Consider the following 23,473-nt stretch of genomic DNA (forward strand, 5'->3'; position numbering starts at 1 on the left):
GAATTCTCTTGAGTTTCTCCCTCTGTTATGTGTTTGGCAGGAGGAGGAAAAGGAAGAGGAGAAGGTGGTGGAAATGAAGGGGGCAGATGATAAGAAGGAGGTGACCTTGGGATCGGGGGCAACCGTGGAGGAGGAGAGGAAGGCAGAGGAAGCGGGAGGGACTAAGACGGCTGGGGAAGGCGGTGGGGAGTCAGTGGGGGGTGGTGCCGTGCTGCCGTCTGGGGGCGTCAGTGGCGATGCGACAACTGCCGTGACGGAGACAGAATTGCCCAAGGATGACGAGGGCCTCTCGAAAGGGCAGGAGGAATCCGGCAAAGGAGGGGGGGAGCCGAAGAGGGGGGATGGGGAGGCGGGAAAGAAGGAGGATGGGGGGGAGGCGAAGGTGGGGGAGGGGGGTGGTAACGAGAGGCGCGAGAAGAGAAAGGCGAGGGGTGAGGAGAGGGCGAGGAGGAAGCGAGAGGTAAAATCACTCTCCCCCAGTCCTCCTCTCTCCCGAGACACAAAATTCCCCCATCAGAGACAGTTGTCTGCACGCTAATATGCTGAGCATGAGCAGGTTTGCATGGAGGGGATGTTGCCCCTCTCGAGATATTGTAATTACAAAGTTGCATAATTGCATGAAGCCATAGCTCTCTTCTTAGGAGATGGAGCCATGAACTCTTATGGATTAGTTTTTCTTTAGAATCTTGTGCATTTCTACTTGACATCCTTTGTCTGTTCTGTCCTGAATGATGTCCTGTGCGAACGATGATGCAGTGTTGGAGCTATTCTGGTTCTGAAATTCATGGTAACTGGGGAACAGGATAATTTCTGTTTAGTGATACTTTTGATGTATATTAAGAGAAATGGGCAATAAAGAGCCTGATCTTAAGTGAAACAGGCTAAGCCATGTACGCACATTAGACAACTAATATCGTATCATTTATATGTTAGTTAGTAAACAGAGTGGGTGTTCATCAATATTGCCAGGTGAAGCTTTTATCTCAAGCGGTCAGAAATAAGTGAGAATATTGTTGACTCCAGTTGATAGTTATGTGTAAGGTTCCTTACTTTGATTTTTAAATTTAGTTTTTATTTCGATAAATGTACGGACTTAAACATGTATCAATCCATGCTTGATTTAAAACTTTCCCGGCAAATAGAATGAATAAACGTTCCTCAGGTTTCCATGTAGGTTATAAAATCTAAGAGTACTGACATTTCAGGATGGCATCTCGTCACCCATTATCAGTAGCCTTAAGAATGGGTGACGAGACAGAACCCGAAGATTTGTCTGCGCTTTAAGATTTGTTTACCCCCACGGAAATTGGAGAAAAGTTTATTTAATCTGTCAATCCAGTTTACTTATTTCATTCTCTCCAAATGTGCCAAAAAAGTCAGCTCTCCTTCAAATTCGTGTTTCTGCATTAAGGAATTTTAAAGTAATTTTCAGCAATATTTTTGTGTTCCAAGTGCTCATATTTTGTTGGAAATGAGCTGATAGGTGATATTATTTTGGTGTGTGGAAGTTATGTATGCTCGTTTTAAACTATAATAATTTCTTAAGTTATAATTTTGTACTTTTCAGGAAAGAAATAAAATTCGTGTTTTTGATTTTTATATTCCTTGGATTTGATCAAATTTGGGATCTGAGAGGCGCACTTTTTAGCATACCATCAATATTTCATGGAAGCCTAATATGCCTTACATTTAGGCAAACTAAATACCTTCTCCTTTATTTAGGATGAAAGGTGAAAATATAATCAATTACCCTTGTAATGAATGTTGTGAATTACCAGACAATTGCTCATTATAATGCACACTTTCTGTAGATATCCATTGCAAATCTCTTTTTTTCACTGTCCACATTGATGCAGAAAGCTGTGTGATGTTGTAAGTATTTTTTATTGAATGCTTCTTAAAAATGTTCTAAATTTATTCTCCAGAATTTTTTGCCCCAGCCACTAATTACATGAAGCACTGTACTTCTTTTTGAAGATGTTTTGTGAAGTGTTGCGGTTGAGCTAAAGCTGGAAATTCATGTTTGGCTGTTCAAAAACCCATTTCAAAGAGGAGACTTCATTTAGATGAATATTGTACGTATTGAATATCAGTAGTTGAGTTGAGGTGCTTTATCACAGTCGTTATCAGTACGTAAGATCTAACCTCCAGGAATGAGATATTTAAAGAAGTTCTCTGCAATATCAGTGAAGGGAATGAAAAACCTCTCTTCACATTGTTAGTGCATCATTTTATATTTTCTATTTAGTGTCTGTTTAAGCTCAGAAAATGTGGAGCAATGAAACTCACTTAATAGCCTATTTATGTCTTTTGAGAGCCATTTTACTCTGATTTGTGCTATGGTGGAGACATTTTATAAATTTAATGACATTTTTTTATTTTTAAATAAAATATTCTTTCCAATGAGTTGTAAGGAATAAATACTGTTGTGTAATCCTTGCCTGCCTGTTTTCATCATCAAATTATATTTATTCTCAGGCTTTCTTTCAGACCTTGGCTTTTTTGAGGATCAATTTCAAAATCTTTTTTGTAAGCTTTGGCTGTTGTCCTTTTTCCAATCTTCATATTTTTGTCGCCTTGTATAATTCTGATCAAGCCAGTATGAAACTGGAATTTGAAAAGAATCTTTTGATTTTTTCGATTTTTCGATGATTTTGTCTAGTTTGACTTTCCTTTCAAACTGATGAATTTTGGAGGTGGAAAGCATCTGAACTGGGCTTATGATCATCCTGCTATGGGAGAATGATCCCATGTATCTCCCGGAAGTATACCACCAAAATGATAACTGCAGCAGAATTGTCTCTTCTTCTTTTATTTGAAAATAATAGTTGTGAATGAAGATCACATTTTATAATACAGTAGATTCTGGTTAATTGGGACATATCGGGACTTGTGCTCTTTGCCCCAATTAAGCGGCTGCCCCAATTAGGCGAGCCATCCAGTATATGGGCATAAAAAAACGTTGAAATGATAGAAAGAAGACTAAAGAATGTTTATAATGCAGCATAAGTTTATTAAACTATTAATTTGATAAATCAGCGAGTTTAGTTATTTTATTATCATTTTTAAGAATTATATAACAATTTAGTTAAAAATATTTTTCACAGCCTCGGGCGACGCTGAATCAATGTCTTTTACTGAGTCCTATGGAAGAAGTCCCATACTCTTGCGGATAGTATAACAACAAGAGCTTTCAAAATAGGGCAAGAATAAGAACATTTGTGAAAAATATGAGTAAATCAAAGGAGGAAAATATAAAAATTAGTATTCTGAAAACAAAAAACATTAATTTCGTCGCGAGTCTATGTCGCCGACTCATGGCCCAATAAAGCGGCATGCTGTACCAAATAAGCGGAGAATACTCTGGGATATTCCTCTATTGGGTTCTGTTCTTCAAGATCTGCCCCAATTAAGCGGCTGCCCCAAGTAACCGGTGGACCCATTAAACGGAATCTACTGTAGTTACATACCTGTGTATTACAAAGAGTTAAGCGTTTGAATGAAGTGGAGCTCCTTTTTGTTGCACTCTCGGAATGGTTTCAGTACTTGCAGAAGCCACCAAAGGCTATCTACTTTGAAAGGGTAATGGTAAAATATGGATGATTAGGAAAGATATTCTATTTTTCCTTCTTACATATTCCAAATGATTGCCAAGCTGATGTATTCACCCTGGCCCTACCGTTGGACAAGTGCGTTTAATTTGCAAGTGCAAAATTGTGGAAACACTTTGTCTAGCTGATATTGTCCAGAGAAAGATGGTTGGAGAGGTTCAACCTGTAATTCACTTCCATCCGTGAGGGCTAATGAATTAAGGAAGTGTTGTGGACACTTGATGGAGCATTCAAGTCTGCCTCATTAGTGACTTCATTTTGAGTAGCTTTCTGATGATACGGTTGACTTGTAGTGAGTAGTCAGCAATCAACTTTGGAATGCCTGAGAAATCTCTGTGGAATACTTCATGGATGGTTATTTCAATTAATAAATTTAACAGGAATAGAGTGAAATTGTGACAAAATATTATGAATCCAATATATTTGGTTGAATGAAGTCAGTTAATAGAAACAGGGGAAATAAATGCCTTAGGTATTCTAAAAGCCATGATAGCAAGGTAAGATTTTCAAGATGCACCAAAATTTTTGTACACATTAATCTATTACATTTGCTCACACTCTGAGCTTATGAAAATTGAATGTTAGAATACACTTTATAGCTAGGCTTATCTAGGTATCAGTCTTCAATCTTCTGGTCACGAGCACTCATTCCTCAAACTAATGAAATACAATACTGTTAGGCATGGGGAAAAGTGTTGAAATAAAGACGATATTGAGAGCAAACTGAACACATAATATGAGGCAATTGGTGAATAGGAGGGCTATCACACCACTTGTGTAAAATTAGATTCATATAAGAGCATGCTTTTCCATGCTAATTATACCCCGTAATTTCAAAAAATTATTAACATTTAATCAGTATTCCATTGCTAATATGAATATGTGTAGGTTTCTGAAAGATAAGATGAAGCATGCATCATGATTTCACTCCCACATTGTTTCTTCATCATTAAGGTTCCTCATTCATCTGGGTCATACATCTACCCTTTCCTAGGATTCCAATGCAAATGTTTTGTGACTCCATTATTTGATATTTCATGGGATTTTGCCTATTCAGTGATGTTGCTCTTCATAGGAACATAATCATACAAAGACCTAATTAAATGCGATAGTGGTTGGTGTAACATGGTGAAACTCCTTTATGATGCACAAAGGTTAAGAAAAGACTTAGCTGTTTCACAAAATAAAATATATTTGCGACCGGTTTCGATACAGCGTATCATCATCTGGCAATTACAAGTATCAGTACATAGAATTTATACCCTTGAAGGCGTTAGAGGGGTGGTAGAGTGGAGGTGGAGAAAGGGGGGACATTCGGAGTACCCATTATTGGATGCAATTAGTTTGATTGTGTTTAGCTCCTTCATCCTGTTGTATTTCGACAATGGAATCAATCATAATCTGTGAAGCATACAATGTATTGCTGATAGTTTGTGAGAGAAGTGGTGTCGTGAATTGCGGTGTATTATTTGGTGGAGGGGGTAAGGGAAGGGAAGGTAGGTTTGGGAAGTACGTCGCTGATGCACGGGGTACTCCGAATGTCCCCCCTTTCTCCACCTCCACTCTACCACCCCTCTAAAGCCTTCAAGGGTATAAATTCTATGTACTGATACTTGTAATTGCCAGATGATGATACGCTGTATCGAAACCGGTCGCAAATATATTTTATTTTGTGAAACAGCTAAGTCTTTTCTTAACCTTTGTGCAAAGACCTAATTAATAAATCAGTTTAAATTGATATTCGAGTTAAAAATTTTGTTACATTGCTGATGAGATTTTTTTGCCAGGTAACACAAATCTATATTTAATAATTCAATTGCCAATCAATTTATAGCCTATTGTTTCTCACAGAGGTGCATCTTTGAATTGTATGGACTTTCATTTTGGTTTCCTTACTTTTGTTGCTGCTTATGCCTATTTTGATATGCTCCTTAGAAAAATTGTGAAAAATTTATTTTTATTTTCTGAAATAATTATCGTTTTTATAGGTGATATTCCAGGCTTATATAAGTCACATGAGATGAGTGAATACATGGTATGGGCTATTGGTGAATTATATTGATGTAATTCCCGCTATGGCAGTGATTTCATGTGGCTAGTTAATAAAAGAGGCACGGAGGCCATCTCTACCCTTGTAATATATTGCCGTAATGGAAGAGCTTAAAATTGGAGCACTTGGAAAATACGTATAGACTATAATTTATGGTTTATTCCATTCAATTTGGGTACATATTCTAACAATAATTCTTTATTGCTATGGTTTGATAGTTCAACTGAAATGCTGTCTACTACAATGTATTCCATTGAATGCCATTGCCAGAATATAGAGACCATATGAGTTGGGGATCAAAGGTAGACGAGTAGTGGGGATAGTTTAAAGATAAAAGTTCAGCAAATATATAATTAAATGGGGATAATTACCATGTTTGTTTGAAATAATCACCGTTTGCAATTAAATTTCATATTAACTTTATTGTTGGAAATATTTTTTTACCATAAATACTCTGTAAAATTTTCCTTTCTTTCCCATTGTTAATAAAAATATTGTGAGGTTGCAGCATACACACCAACATTAGTCATTGTTACTTCTAGTTGTCGGAGAAAAGATTTTGGCTGAATTTATAAATTGTAATATAGAATTGACGAAGATAGAGAATTGCCCTAACTTCAGAAAAAGAAAATGAAACTTCAGAAAGTGTCTCATTTTACTTCTGAGGGGGCAGATTCACATACATTTGTGCAATCAAAGGTAAAAAAAAAGTAGAGGAAACTGTTTTGCTTTCCAAGATTTTTGAAAATGTTTCCATGGAAATTGTTCTGCACACAGTCTCTGAGTTCCCAGTTATTGTTGTTATTTTGTGAAAGGAACTCATAATTTGGAGAAGGAAAAGGCTAAGTTATGGTTATTTCTGGAGAAAGGTCTCATTATAAAGATGATAAAAACAAGAAATCAACCATTTTAGTTTCAGACTAATTCAAATGGTGGGCATTAACAATTTCTGGAAAGAAATGAAAATTTTCACTGTTAAATGTATTTGAAGTCTTATATGTAGCTCAGAGAGCTAATTTTAATTATTTTTACTAATGACTATGTAAGGAATAGAAGTATTATTTTGGTTGTTTTTGTTGTACTTAAAACATAAAAAAATTATTTGGGATACATATTCATTTCCAATTTTAATATGCCGTTTTCATTTCAAGATAGCTTGCTACTCATAATTTCTCTCCTGTGAAGACTAGGTTTGATGTGATAATAGTCCTAAGGCTAGTTTCATTTGACCCCAACTCTTACTTTTATTATCATTTATGTTTCTTTTTTTTTGATGGAATCTAATTTTAGTTTTAACAAAACCACCCATTATAATTTTAACTTTTTCCTGTAATATTTGGGATTTTCATCGTTTATGTGGAATGGGTGTTTGAACTTAGATTTGGAATCATTGATTACTGGAGAGGGAGATTACATGATAACTATTTTATTTTTCTTAGGAAAAAATTAGCAGATATGAACTACCTAGGATGATCTCTCTTCGCATTGGTTCACCTTGAATCTAACTTATGTGAGCTCACTACTCAAGCAGCAATCAATATCCCGGCAATATCCAGACAAATCTGTCGGCATTAGCACATGACATCAGAGCAATATTCATCCTAATCCAATTAACTTAGCATAGATATCTGTTAAATATTCAAGGGACCCCCAAAACAAAATTGGAGGGATATCCAACGTTGGACATGGATATCCGTATTACAACTTCTCTTAGATATCTTCACAACATTTAATGGGTGTGTTTATTATGGTTTTTGGCAATCCCCAGACATACGGAAAAAGCATTTGTCCTCTTCAATTCTATACAGAACATATGCTACCTATGGATACTCTTCTGAACTACAATTTTTTAATATCACGGATATTACAACTTGGATATCTATGTCACATTATTTTTACAACTCATTTGTGGATGTTACAACTAGGATATCTATTAAACGTCAAAATATCCATTGTATGATAAAAATGTGTTCTGAAGATATCCACCTAATTTAGACAAACTGTAGACTGTCGTTATTACGAAGTTCACGGGACCGAAAAATCAGAGGTTCGTAATTACGAAGTTTTTATGAACGTTTCTTTTAGGAATCTTTAGATCGTAAAGCTATGCAAGACATTGAGAAGTGAGGTTATCCTACAAAATGCAACACTGCATTTCAATTGTGCGTGAACTCACTATTGTGACGAACTGATTTAGTTGGGCGTGCTACGCAGCCGGAGCCGAAAAAAGTTGCTCTCCGGAGGAAGGGAGAACGGGCGAAATGCTGAACAGTTCCTGACTTCACATCAGATTAAGTGATACTTTGTTAGAGCGTAGGTTTCCGCGGCGATGGTTTGATCTCTGCATTTCTCCAGGGTTTTCTTCCGCGTCAGATTGTTGGTTGACAACAGTTGACCTTCGACCTGAAGACGCTGGCAGGATAGCCAGCGAAACTGTTGTCAACCAACAATCTGACGCGGAAGAAAACCCTGGAGAAATGCAGAGATTAAGTGATACTTTGTTCAGATTATGCCCCTCAGTGGGTGTACCACATCGCGTCACATGGGCCAACTGGAAAGGCGTCAAATTTGAAATTTCAGGCACGCCAGAACGTTTCCAATTTTCGTTTCTCTGAAAGTTGGTAAATCATATATTTGTGAGAAGAGGACTTACTTTATGTCCAATTTACGTGCAGTAATGAGTGGATCACCATGATTCCACAGGAATGAAGCTTATCATATGATGTTGCGTGCATAGTGAAGTATCTCTTACTGAAGAAAGAACCGTAATTGACCCTCTTGCGCAGAGTGTATGAGGAGAACTTAAACGTGACCAATGGTTATAACGAAGTGTAGTGTATATCCGCCTAAATTCCATTGCTTATTCGAGGAACTTCATAATTAAGTTCTTTTTATAGCCGGTGGGACCGGGACTGAGGTTCATAATTTCGTAATAACATTTCTTTTACCATTGATTGGATGGGCCATGTCTTCGGGACCAACGATTTGCTTCATAATAACAAGAACTCCGTAATAAGGTTATTCGTAATAACTAGAGTCTACTGTACGGTAGATATCATCTACTGATTAATCTAATGGTTTAACTGCTCAAGAAATTCAATGTGATGTGGTATGCATTAATTTAATACCAGGGGAAAAAGTTGAAACTTACAACATCTTATTGAGTGGGATTAAAAATGGGATAGTACTAGGTGTCTTGTATGTTCTCATCTTTGCGGTTGAGCTCACAGGCAACACATCATGCATCAACAGGCAATGAGCCACAACCAAGCTAATATCAGTTCTATTCAAGGTATAACCAATGCCATTCAAGAGTTTCATTTCAGGCTATTTCTTCATAAGTAATTGCTGAAAGGAGTCTTCATTTCCAATGTTATATACTATAACTGTAACTATGTGGTAGCATACCTTATCGGCAGTCAGGAGATCCGTTTTGAATAAAGATTTACAAGGAAAGTCCCTCAAGTGTCATCACCAGATCTCATTCAAATTATTTTAGGTGATAGGAAATGGATACCCATGAGGTGTATTCTGTATTTCAGCTGCCAATGCTCAATACTTTTCTATATATTAGCGACGGAATGTACAATGAAAATCCTGGAATTCTGCAACCTGCGGAACAACATTTCTGAATGATTTACTCACGAAGACCCTTTTACTCCATTGCTAGGACGAATTAATGGCACAGATAGTGTATTTTGGTTCTGCGGGTTGCACAGAGATGGGCGTTTTTCTTGTACTTTCCGCTGCAAATACATCAAAATATTGAGTGTTGGCAGCTGAAACAATAATGCACCTCTGGTATCTATTTCCTATCACATAGTAAAATTTGAACGAGATCTGGTGGTGATCCTTGAGGGACTTTCCTTGTTAGCCAAATGATTTTTCTGTGGAACATTTCACCCTTGGCATAGATTTTCATTTTCAAGGAATTAGGTAATGCTGGTTGATTTTTATTAAGTGAAAATACTGTTGAATCCAAAAGCTTTTAGGAATTGTAAATGAGTGTAGATGCCCTGTCTCTTAATTCACCTCAAGCTACAAAATCAATGAGAATATATGTACTTAAGTTTCCTTCGTTTGAAGTTTATCAGGGTGCGGGTGAATTTTCATCTATTTATTATCAACACTGCTTGCTTAATATATTTTTTGGGTATATATATGAGAAAAGTAAAAGTTATGTAGAAGCTACTGTAGTTAGGTTTAATGGATTTAGCTAATTAGCTTGTGAGATTACTGCCTCACATCAATTTCTTTTATGCACCAAAGCAAAGCGGGGGCTATTTTGTACACATTCTGTTAGTGCATCAGCAAAGAGAGCATGTGATTTCTTTGAGTAAATAGAAAATGTAGGATAGAACATCTTGATGCAATATAATAGGCATTAATTAAAATACTCTTTTTTATTCACATGCTGAGGCTGCATGTTGTGATTTCTGTATCGTTTGTTATATCATTAACTGGATAAATTTTAAATACCAATTGAAATATTGAGTCATCATGATCATTCAGTAATTCATCCATTCTTTAATACTTTATTTTTCTGGGCTGCAGATTTGAACTTAAATCTTGTGTTTTCTAACAAAAACTTTTTAAATGTAACTTTATAATGCAGTGGTGTACAGTGAAATATCATTTCCGAATGACATCTTGCATGCTAAAAGGACTCAAATTGCACCATTAATTCTGTACATAGTTAAGCACTAATAATATTTTTTCACTTTTAAAGTATTCTCTAAGTAAAACTAATTATGTGACTTTATATCCATTGATAAAATTTTTTGATATCCTAAAAATACAAAGTAAATGATGGAAAAATAACTTTTTAATTCTTGAAACATCAATAAAGAGATTTATGATGCAAAGCAAAGTTAAAATCAGTGTATGGAAAAGCATGGTCACACCTCAGCGTTCCAATTGCATACACAGGCTCTTGAAGTGGGCTCTCCATTGGCAAAACATACATTGACACTGACAGCTTATCATTCATTTCTTTAACATATTTTTGCTTCAAAATCCATTTTAAAATGGGAAATGTAGATGCAGAATTTTTTTCACATTACATGGGAATAAATTTTTTGAAAAGTTGTAAAGGATGTTGACACAAATTTTAATAGCTAAGTATCAAGTTATAGTTCATCATCATGGGGTACCCACAATGTCACATTTAGGCCTATAAAATTAATGCTCGTAATGTGGTGCAAGTACAGAGGAATAAGAGATGTGACTGTGCCTGATGTTGTATTCTGGCCACTCCACCTTGATTGGCATTGTTGCAAAGCGTTGATGCAAGTAAACTAGTCCTTTGAAGAACTGGCCCGTCTTGATTTCAAATAGCATGAAAAGATAGAAGTGCATCACGAAGCAGCGTTTGCTAGGTCACGACCGGGTGCCAGTTAAAGACTGCTTTGTCTCCTCATATCAGGGTAGAGAAAAAAATGTGGGGAAAGTTGGTGAGGCGTCCAAGACGGATGAGGCTGCAAATGAGGAGGCCACCGTCGGCAATCAGCAAACTGTGGGGGGGGAGACTGGAGTTGGGGTGGGGAATGGCGAGACGAGGGGTCAGGAGAGGCGCAAGGAAGGCAAAAGGAGGCACAGGAGAAAGGGTGGGGCCAGCGGAGAGGGTGGTGCCAACGTTGGGAATGCGGCGGGGCTGTCGTCGACGGATGTTGTTGAGGTGGAATGGCAACAGGAGGCTAGGAGGCAATCTGAGGAGAACGATGTCTGTCCATGGGAGGATGAGTGAGTAACTTGAATATTGTCTCCAATCATGCATTAAAACCCTATCAACATAGAATTCCGGATGAATTTCTCTGGTTTCCGTTTGGGTCAAAGGAGTGATCACTGACATGTTTTAGCAGCTAACTCTTCTACCGTCATCAGGAATGAAGACTACCATCTTGAGAAGACGGCATCAAAGTAAGTGGCCTCATCATCCATGAAGATGGGTGTGGAGTAAGCTGTTGAAACTAGTCTGAGATAACTCCTTTGGCTGGAATGGAACCCAAAGAAATTCATCTATGTAGTATTCACCAGGAAAGCCTCAATTCATTCGTGACATGGAATTCTTCATATGGAGTGTTTTTGAACCTGGTATTATATTCAGTATGTATGCATTAATGAGGTTTTCCATCCATCTTTTGAGCATATATAAATTTCGGCATATCAATAACATGGGAAAAATTAGAATGAAGTATGCTGCCTGCACGAGCTAATGCTAATGTCTATTGTATAGTTTTTATATTCTTCTTACTAAGTTATGAGAGTCCATAAATTGTCTCGCTTGAAAATAATTTCCTACTCTGCTCTAAGGTGTGGAAATTGTCCACGTCTTACACCTGCATGCAGTTGTTTTTAACATGGTTGTGTTCAGGGGGAAACTTCTAACCAACATTCACAAGTTTTTGCTGGTAGATCTCATGTTTTGGACGTTCCTTTTCCCTTAAGTTTTACTTTTAGATTCTCTGTTCTACTTATATACATGTTGGCTTTTTATTGTGATGGAGAATTGTTGGGGATATGTGAGACAAGGTTGATTTGAGATGTAATTGTTATTTTTGGTTGGGAGGTGATGTTACAGCATGATTTAATGCTTTTAGTTCACTCTTTTGGTGTTTATTTGTTGAACTGTTTTCATGAATGTGGTACAGTTAACATTTATTGACAATTGTGCCTGGAGAAAATGGGGGAGATGTCTGCTTTAAGAAAAGGCTTTAAGACTGGTATATGTTATAGCAATATGTACTATTACGTTAAACAGATTTTCAAATCCTTCATATTCGAAAAACTTTTATGGAGCTGTAATAATAATGGAAACTTCATGCAATGTTGGAGTAGATGATGAGAATGCCAATATATTTATCTAAAAAAACAAGCTATGCCTTTGATTGTGGAGCTGAATGCCTAAAAATGTGTAGTATTGGTAAATAATGATTGCCTTTTTTGGTTCGTTTGTATTCATTTTGATGGGTCATTTCTATTTAAATTTGATCAAATCCTGTGGATTATGACCATTTTTTGCACTTAAAAATATTTAAATTTGGCTTATTATTTCTGTATATACTGCATTTTCTCTGATCATAGATAATATTTTATTTTGTCATCAACAGTGTCTTCTTAACTTTAAATATCTTTATTTGATATCTATTGAATATTGCTCTCTCCTGTATTTTCAAGTTCTTTGAGTTATAAGGTGCATGATTATCATAAATTACTCAGTGAAGTTTTTATTTTTCAGTGTTGATTGTCTTTTTTGTATTCTTATCTTTTATCTCAGAGTATCTCATTATGACAATTATCAATTGATCATTAATTAGTCAATTTATAAATGTGTAGTTGTATAGCTTCCTCAAAAAGGAAATTCTAGGTGATCTAATTTGGTACACTTGTGGTTGGTTACATGTTTGTACAAATTCATGAAGAAGATCCATAAAGAAATGCAGGAACCTATTACTCCTTAACTTATCATTCCTGAAAAGTTTTTCACTTTAAATCTGCTGTTTGGTTACGAATGAAATTGACTGCACCAGGGAAGTGTTTTCTTTTCATTGTTCACATTTTTTATTTTTCATGAGTTACAAAAATTGTTACTAGGAGATACAGTCATAAATTTTATTGCAAGCTGACAAATCATCCGCACTAAGATCAGTGGAAGTTCAGTATGCAAAGTTATCTAAAAATTTGAATTGATTCCAAAATTGAGTGATTCTTGATACTGATTCTTGTTCCTAAAAAAATGATTCTCAATAGTAATTCCATGATATATACTTGTATGTACTTCAACATAGTTTTACCTATAAGAAGAACCATTGTGCCAGTTTTTGGCTTTGGGCAAATTTAGAGCATGTATTTTAGGATAGGTCCTCCCCACCCAGCTTCCTAAATTTTCAATAAGCTCCCAAGTTCTCCGAAATCTGTCACCCCTCCAGACATTTTCAAGACCAGATAATCAAATTTCTGAATAGCAAACTATATCACAGCTTCAATGAATACTTGGTTGATAATCTCTTGTTGGAATTTTTTGAGTATTTTGAATATTGTATATGTGTGTATGTATTATATTTTGTATTATAAATGAATTTTATGTATACTATTATTTACGTTTCTTTTTTGTTGAGGTTTATGTCTCATGACCAGTGGAACAATTTATTATTATTATTATCATAGATTACAAACCATACATTAGGACTTATGGCCAATTCCATTATTGGGCTGTGGAAATTTTTCATTTACATATGTGTAATCCAATGTTATCTTCTGGGCCCGTAAAAATGTTTGCACTTTGTTTGTGAATAGTTTTCACAAGATAGCAAGGAAATTGTGTTCCTGAAAACATAGGTGTTGCAGCTAAGTGTAGGGAAGAAATTGCTTAGGGCTCCACTGAAAATAGAAAGCAGGCAGAATTTCTTATAGCATAAACTGCTGCCACTCAGAATGTGGCGATCATCTTGGCAACTGTCTTTCATGACATAGTATTTTACCTCTCACATCTAGCATGTAGACATCACTGGCATCCGTATTGACTTCAGGTGATTCATTTTTGATACTGATACAAATGCACGAAGCGTTATTGAGAGTCAGTATTAAGAATCAACACTTTACCACAGAAAATGAGCTTGAAAAATAATTAGGTATATTTGCATTTTTTCCAGGGATACATGTAAAGTGGACACACCTTTTGTGAAGACATATGCTACATTGGGTTACCTCTAGCCGCCTGGAAACTACTTGTTGGGTGTCCTGCCGTTTCCATGATCATCGCCCCCCTCCAAGAAGTGTTTCTTTAATGGGATATGGCGAAGATGCATCAGACAATCTGATGGAGACCATCGGCTCTCTATGGATATAGGTTGTCGGTAATTGAGTAATAATGGCATTTTTATCAGGCCAAATTAAGAATCATATCATTTTCTGATAGATTCAGATGAAAGCTCTTGCTTTCCTCCTTAACAACAAAATGTGTTATTCAGTAGCAATTCACAACTGGGTTTGAATTCTGTAAACATCAGAATGAATTGATTATTTCCCACTGATTCACAGCTATGATACTTTTTCACTTGCGGAAACACCCTGTGAAGAATGAATTGCAAGGTGCTGCGAGCGGTGCACCCCAAAAGTGTTGGTAATTTTAATTGATTATTTTATTGTCTGAATCTTCTTCCCCATTGAAGTGCTGCAAGTGCAGCTTTAACTCATTGGATGTTAAGTAAGCATTGGATATTTTTATATATTTTTAAGAATATTTTGTGCAATGGGGAAGGGCTGCATGAAATAGCCTCTGAATGTGTGTGTTACCATGACAAAAGAATATTTGTAATTCTCTATAAGGGCTGTTTCATGAGCAAAAATTGGGAGTGTTTACCTGGCTCTAATTTTTTAAAGGCACCACTGATAGTAGCATGCTTGACACACAGCAAAATTGAGGCCTTAGAATGAGGGGAAAGCATTCCCTTAGTCATCCTCTGAATACATCTCTTATTCTGTGTTGTCAGAAATAGCTTTAATATGGTGATATGGTAATCTTTACTTAGGCACGTTTCTGCCTGCAAGTATTTATTTATTTCATGAAAATTTAACAATCATGAAAATTAGATGATTAAAGTGGTGGTAAGTATCATTATTTATGAGTGGTTAATCTACTGAGTTTCGACTGCATTAAAAGATAGTATTCCCATCATAATCGTTGCTATATCCTCTGCATGGAGCTCCAGAATGTTATGAATGAATATTTTGTCAGTGTGAAACCTGTGAGCCTTCCTTGACTTCAGGAAATTTTGATTATGTTTCTCTGCCGATGACCAGCTGCATATGTTGTATGTCATTTATCGTGAGGATAAATGGATAAGGAGACCTTTTGGATGCATCGGTTTACCATATATGTGTGTATCATTTACTGACCAGGATTTTTGTTACTTGTGAACCCTTTGGAATGATGATGCTTGGTGGGCAGTAATTATTTAGCCAAAGCTTTCTAGCTTCGTGAGCTGCTGAGATCAGCGTCATTAAAGTAGAAAAAATTCCAGGTCAGTGTAGTCATTTACTCATTTGCAGCTGATAAAAAAATAAAAATCAGTGAGTGGTTAAAGCTTTTACAGATCATTCTAATAGAATTGTTTTCTGGACGAATCTCCTCATATTTTTGTATACAAAGTAGCATTTCTTCATGTATGCCAGATAATTTCTCAGAGTAAAAAACATTAAAATCCAAGCAATCCTTGAGATACCAGAAGAAATGTTACTTGATAATTAATATGGATATTTGCCCAGAAACTCTTCTAATTAATCAGTGACCACTAGAAGTGGTATAATGTTAGTATCGTTTTTATCACAAAAGCACCCTTAATGTTGTTTATTTCGCAACACCCTCAGTCATGCAAATGAATGCATTATCATCACTAAATGAGAGTATCTGCATACTGTTAGGGTCCTTCCCCATGATGTCCCTTGGTTGCACTTCCAATAGGCACCACTCATAGACAAGAATTGTTAGAATAGGTGTGCCACAAACATGCTGCAGATGTCCCACATGGAAGTGCCCCTGTGTGGCCTTGTGTGTAGGGATCCTCAGCATGTGGACATTGCTTTGTTTTTATTTACAACCTATATATTGTTTTAAATATTTTATGAGGAAACTGGTATGTGTAAATCATGAAATCCCCTGATCTGTGTCTTAGATAATTGTTGCCAAAGAGATTTATCCGGAAAGTGGATAGTATCCATGATTATGCTCATGTCAGCATAAAGTTGAGAGGATCATACCTTAAATTCTGGAAAGGCAAAGAAAATATTTTAACATTCATACAAATGTTCATCATCAAACTGAAATGCGTTTTGCATAAATTCTCTGTGTATGTAAATAAGGAATTGATTTTTTTAAAGAATGGCTGTGTATGTTATTGCAATGTCTATTTTTAAAATTATAGGCATGATATTCTAGTCATTTCCTTCAATAATGAGGAGTAATTGTGGTGTTTAGTTATTACATATGTGATTTACAATAATGATGTGATAATGATGGCTTTTTGTTTGGCAAAATTGTTAATGCTTAGTGAAATTGTGTGTGGATAGAATGTGTTAGCCAAAATAATGTGCATAGGATTTATGATGTAATTTTCACACCTTGGCCAGATGTGGGATTCACACAAACAAAAAAGTTACTGTTGGTGCTGTGATTATTTTCTAGTTCTGCAGAGTAGGATTTGCTTGAGGAAGTATATATTTAAAGTTAAATATTTACAGAAATCCTTTTTGGGTGCACTCAAAAATTTGAATTCATCTGTTTGCTCTCATGAGCCACTTTCTTATCGATTCTTTGAGTTAAAAAAATTGGGTTTTGATGGCTGAATGGACCAGTCTTTGAGATAGAGTCATTACAAATTAAGCTTTAACTAAGTGGTGTACAAAACCATGATAATTTTCATAGTTTGTGAGACTTTTACTACTCTTGTGTATAGAGAATGTTGACTGCATGATTTCTGCAGTTTTTTGCTGCTTGGTGCTTTCAAGTACTATGGCTTGAAAAACTTACAGATGAGTAACTTAGTGCGTCATAGGTCCTCAGTGTATGGGCTTCAAATTTCCTTTGCGGTACTTGATAATGTAGATGCATATTAAGAGTAAATGAATCCTTAAAAATATTTCTGCAATGACATTCCAGATGTGTGCGTTACAGTCCACTTACTGTTCAGCAATTATTTCAAAATTCATCTTTTACCTATTGGATGAGCTTGGAGTGTACAGTCTATAAAATTTGAAAGGATTGTTTTTTATTGTGTATGCTTAAATGTACATTTTTCCGTTAATCAATGATCTCTTGCAGAGGTAGTCTTTGAGTTGCACTTTTTACTTAGTCAGCCGTATTCTCTCCATCAGAACAAAAGGATCCAAAGAATCCTTTTTTTTCTCCATTTCCTCGAGAGATTTGCTTGTTAGTATTTACTCGTAGATTAGGTGTCTCTTTTCTCTGGAATCATTTCATTGTGGAGAAAAACTTCCTTATGTCACATTATCACACACTCCTGTTGACATTTTTTGCTTTAAATGAATTGTCATTTGCGTCATCCATATTTCTCTAACCCCAAGGTTGAAGAGAGTTCATTGCATCTAATGAAAATTTCCCCAAATGGGAGGGCCTTTTCGAACATATGAGACTGAAGGCTTGCTAAAATGTATTTAAGCTCTGTTACCTCTTCAACCTTGGTTTGTGAGTCACTCTCCAGATTTTCTAACATGCATGACATTCTTCAAATATGTTTATGGAACTTGATTTATAGATTTTGAGTATATTCTGAATCCCTCATCTCGAATTCATTTTGAAAGAAGTACATAATTTGTAAATGCTGGAGGAATACTTTCAAGGGACACCTCTGACCTCGAACGCTCGGAATAGCATGAAACCACGCTTGAAACAACAAGCAGTCATAAACAAAACTGCGGTTTGAGTCATTTCCATGCAAAACTCCACACTTGTCTGCTAGCCCCATTGGATGGTGGCATAGTGTAGCTGCAGTAACCAGTGCTTCAGTTACGTGGGTGGTATAGCTTATAACGTTCACTTTACTGCATAACTTCTAAAATCTAGTTAATACAAATTGAAAACACTTATTAGTTCTTCGAGCAAAAACATTGGGAGATACAACATGTACATCTGAACACCACTATTTTCATTACATTAATCCCATATTATTTGTTCTGCATCGTCAACAAGAATAACTGTCATCCATTATTGCTCAACTTCATTTCTTTTTTCCCAACGACACAGAGAAAGTGTTACAAGCTTCAGCATGTATTCGTCTCTTGTTGTGTTTGCAAACAAGCTATTGTGTAAACTGTGTACAGTGCAGTGATCATGTATGTATCATGAAGAGAATTACACTGACTACATTAAATTGCATATATTTTCCTTCCTATGCTATTGATATCTTGTTACTTTGTGTTTCCCAATTAAAATGTTACATTAGGTTGAATGCTTCGTTTTGCATAGAAATGACGCACACCACTGTTTTGTTTGACTGCTTGTTGTTCTGAGTGTGATTTTATGTGGTTCTAAGCGTTCTACGTCAGAGGTGTCCCTTGTTAGTAAAAGTAGTTAAGGTTTGAATCAGAGAGATATTTTCAATAATCCTCTTTTCATGCTACAATATATGGTGTATTGTGCACCATGTTTGATGGTTGACAGTCTTGATATGGCGAATTAATCTACTAAGGATAGAAGACTACATTGAATGAAGAGGTTTTGGTTAAGGCTTCACTGCATGAATTCTTTCAATATACTGTGGGTATTGCCAATTTGGAATATATGTTCTTTAATAGGTACTCAACGACTTTCTTAACTGTGTGGGGTATTATGTATCCTGGGTGCCATAGACTCATAGCTACATGTTTATTTTTTATGTGTAGAAGATCCTATTTAGTTAGTACATACATACAATACTGCAATCAAATGCTGAAACATGGCTCTTATTTAGTAAATTACTGCAGAGATATATATCTGTGTCTGTGTATGTACAATCATATGTATACTTTTCAAGCAACATTCGAAACATATCGCTATTCACTCAGTGTACAAAATGAAATTCACAAAAATTTTCTGCAAGAAATTTTCTCATCTTTCAAGTTTTGATCGGGTCCAAATGAAGAAATTGCCGTAACATATTGCCATCGATTGGCAATTGGCTGGTGAATTAGTGCATGTGCACATGCTTAGGCTTTGCAGAGCTGATTGCAATTGACATTTATAACGTCGAAGCTGTGAAAAATGGCTTTAGGCGATCTAACCTTAAAGGAGTTTTTCAGTTAACATACTTCACCAGCATTCTTGGTTTTGGCTCTTTCTTCGATTGATGTATTAAGTATCTGAGGATAATTTACTATCTGGTAATGCAAAACTAGTTAAACAAGTACTTATGTATTTGAGGGGTGTAAATGAAAGCGAGAAATTTTCTGCAAAGAGCACTATAGACACAGCTAACAAAGCCTGTATTTTTGGCTATTCTGAGGAAGCTAAATGATTTACATTTTACACCAATGCATCATGTGTTTTTCATTATCCCTTACTACATATGTATTACCACATATACAGGATAGTGATAACCAATGGAGTGAATTTTTTCTAAGTTGTCATAAAATATCCATCTACAGGATGACATATATAGGTTTTCATTTTTGGAACGAATATAAATTATTTTCTTGCTGACATTTTTTAAAGGTGAAATGTGTTTGTTCCGATCAAGTGCTAATGGAGGTTATTACTGGTAATAGTGGGACAAAAGCATTCTAAGGTATGCCTGCTCTAATTTTCTTAGAGGATGAACCTCATTAAGGATAGACAGCTTTTTAAGTGTTCCTAATTGAATTAAAAATCAAGTGAAACATATTTTATGGGAGCTTTATGTACATACAATAGTTTAGTTGTGCCATAAAGTGTATTGTTTGCATGGAAAATATTTTTGAGTTCTGATATTGTGATGTTCTGATAATATTGGTTACCAAACTGAAAGTAGATGATCTACACAGTAAATTTTTGTTTTGGCAAATTTTGTTGGTGGTCACTGCACAAATTTCTTTACTAATTAAAGTAAGTTTTTGTTCATAAATAATATTCATTCCATATATTCCATTTCGTCATGCATTAGTTTTGGTAGAACTTAAGAAAATAGATTTGGAAAAATTCAAGGTGGTAAATTCGTGATGGCTAGCAAGGAAAACTCACATCAAATGAGAAAATATGTAATAGCAAAATTTATTTAGAGCCATAGCGGTTTCAAATGCAGTGAAGTGTAATGTTTATGTGTTTGATCTATAAAACGTGGTGATTAATGTCATCTTGATATAAATTTTACCTTTTTAGACCTGCTTTTACTGATCTCAGAATTGGCATGCTTTCTTAATCTATAATTTTATTCTGTGGTGAAATCTTTTTGGTTGAAATGGCATTTTGAAAAACATGAATTTTGATTTTTTTCATTGTTCATCATGTGTCAAGATATTAAGAAATGGATTTTAAAACTATATAATAGTTTTCTTGACAGATTTATCGAATCTAAGCACATATAGCTTGTACTACAGTTACTATGTGATGAATTTTCAAAAAATACAATAGGCTGTTAATATTTGTATTACTTCAGCTACATGTAAAATATTGCTACTGATCTAAAATTATTAAAGCAAATATTGACCTCTTATTCAAATTCTAATAACCCCATAATTTGTTCCGAGCTTGTGCATATTTATGCTAGGGCATTAATTGTAGTTAAATTGACATCAAAACGCTAAGCATCCATACCACTTAATATTTAATGGAAGATCTATAAACTTAGCACACAAGAAAGCATAGAACTAAATTGTTGAGACATTCTTGATTCCTTTCGATACATGTATGTGTTAAATTTATAGTGACCTTCTGCTTGGCTAAAAATAAAAAGAATTATCAGAAATCAATTGGACACAACATTAGATGAAATGTTGACTAAGCATTCAGCCTTATTATGACTTGTATAGATATTTTCTTTTAAAAATTACACCGGCCTTTAAAATGGAAAAGCTCTTCTGTCTATACTTTTTATAGTTCAGTGATTATAATTCTGTGGTACATAAAAGTTTCTTTCTGCAAATTTTGTATGTCATTTTTTAATAATGAATTGGCACATAGTTACATAGTGTGGGTCAAACATGACTTATTTAAACAACAACTACGTATTAGTTATAGGTGACAAATTATAGCCTCAATAAATGCAAATATGTAATTTCTAAGGCTATTTGTGTGATGGAATGTAAATATTGGTGTCAATTTAACATCAATTGGCTGTAAACTCATTTACATAAAACCTTTGCTCCATTTTTGCTGATACATCTCCATTAAAAGTTTTGACTTTTCTAAGTGACCTCTTCAACTCCCTGATAGTTACATTTCTAATTACTCAATAAATGGCTACCCTACATATCACTTAAATGTGTATTTAAGTAAATAATGATGCAAATAATAGTTTGAAAAATGAATAAGGCAATGCAAAAAAATCTTATCCACTGCTTCATTACTTCTTGGATTTTGTCAGTTTTATCTTTAATATGCTTAATAACATGAGTGCATGATGTTTAAGTGAAAAGAAATGATTTACTTTTGGAGGGATTTTTTTGTATTATTTTGTAATTGACTCCTGTTGAATGTAGTTTTCCTTTCTCTGGTTTTAGACTATAGATTCACATTTTTATTTGAAGAATAGGTTACTATGCAGTCATTATGTGTCAATTGATGATATTACTTATGCATATTCTTTTGTTATGGTTCAAGTTTGGGAAATTATTATTGCTTTTATAATTAATGCTCGTATATAATGAAGTATGGTTGTATTAAATACTCTATCACAAAGTTTATCTCACCTGAGAATTCAATTTCCTGTGCTGTTTTCCAGGATTTTACAATTTCATAGGCCAACAATCCTTGAGAATTCTCGAAAATAGTGTGGATATGAGGCATGGTGACTTATTAATTTAAACCACCCTGGTAGCGTAACCTTTGAATTAATGAATATTGAAATCAAAACTTTTTTCCTGTATGAATTGTGTCCATTATAACACTGATATTTCTTCCTGTATTGGTGTATCCTGTATTTTTTTTCCAATGATGTTGGTGTTGATAATGCATTTATGTTTTGGAGAATGTTACTTGAAATAACAGTAATACACTAAATAATAGTTTAAAAAGAGGTTATCTTTTGATAAATTAAAAATATATCTGATTAGTTGCCACTAATTTTAGTGATACATTGATCAGGTGTGAGAGTCAGAATTTTTTTTAGGTAGGATGCATGAATTAGTATCTGAACTTTGGCCTAAAGCGGTTCTTGGCTCGTAGTTTCAATGCCAATGTAATTGCTATCCCACTGAATAACACCCTATTTTGTCCCATATATCCCACCCATAATATGTATGTATTGTTTCCATTCTATGGTGCATGTCCAAGAAATTATGAACTGTTGGGTGTATTTCCACCACTAAGATAAGTATGTAAATTTTAAGCACTAATTATGTAAATTTCATAAAGTGAGAACAAATGAAGGAGTTATACTGAAAAAGTGTAATTTTATGTAAATTTGATGGCAATATAGAATGATTATTTTGTAAAATTTTGAATATTTATTAATTTTTCTCCTTATTGACTTTTCATCTGTGTTTTGATCTGGAAAACCTAGCCATGAATGAGTGTTCACATTTCTTCTATGCTCAGCATTCTCATACATCTATCTTCTTGTGTGAGAACTGCTGGTACAACATACATTGTTTTTCCATATGAGATTGGGCTGTGTCTTCTTTTTGCGATCTTGGATGGACTGTTTACGCATTGATTCACCAGTGGTGAAGTTTAAGGATTCTAAGTGGATATTCTAAATCATCAGCCCCATGAAAGTAATCTGTGCACTTGATGAAGATGTAATGAGAAGTAATAGCTGTATACGTAATTAATATGGTATGCTACTAATTTCACACTCATTGATAAATTCTTCACTTGTCTTGATTTAGTCTCATTTAATTTCCTTGCCTTATCTAATCCTGTTTGGGACATTCAACGAGGCTTAGATATGTTCAAGATACTTATCTTTTGACACTCAAGAATCATAATTAATGGGTTGTAAGCCCATGTGTTGATCTGCAGCAAATGTTATGGGAGAGAGTGAAGAATCAAGGAAAAATATTTGTCTCGGGGTGAAGGTTAGTAGCATACAGCACCCTGGAAGTCAGGAATTTCAAGATGAGTAATAAGTTATTTTGCTGATAGGTCATCCTTAGAATGCAGATATGATAAAATCATTGAGGT

General features: G+C 35.1%; 1 protein-coding gene across 1 annotated transcript in view; it reads left to right on the forward strand.

Moving 5' to 3' along the window:
• LOC124164972 overlaps positions 1-22,784 on the forward strand; it is a 135,117-nt gene extending 112,333 nt beyond the window's left edge. Inside the window, exons 17-19 of the mRNA XM_046542211.1 lie at positions 41-460; positions 11,012-11,403; positions 14,313-22,784. Coding sequence (XP_046398167.1) covers positions 41-460; positions 11,012-11,403; positions 14,313-14,373 — 873 coding nt within the window. The 3' untranslated portion in view covers positions 14,374-22,784. The remainder of the gene's footprint in view (positions 1-40; positions 461-11,011; positions 11,404-14,312) is intronic.
• The last annotated feature ends 689 nt before the right edge of the window (positions 22,785-23,473 follow it).

The sequence above is a fragment of the Ischnura elegans genome, chromosome 9, assembly GCF_921293095.1.
Source record: "Ischnura elegans chromosome 9, ioIscEleg1.1, whole genome shotgun sequence".
Lineage (NCBI taxonomy): Eukaryota > Metazoa > Arthropoda > Insecta > Odonata > Coenagrionidae > Ischnura > Ischnura elegans.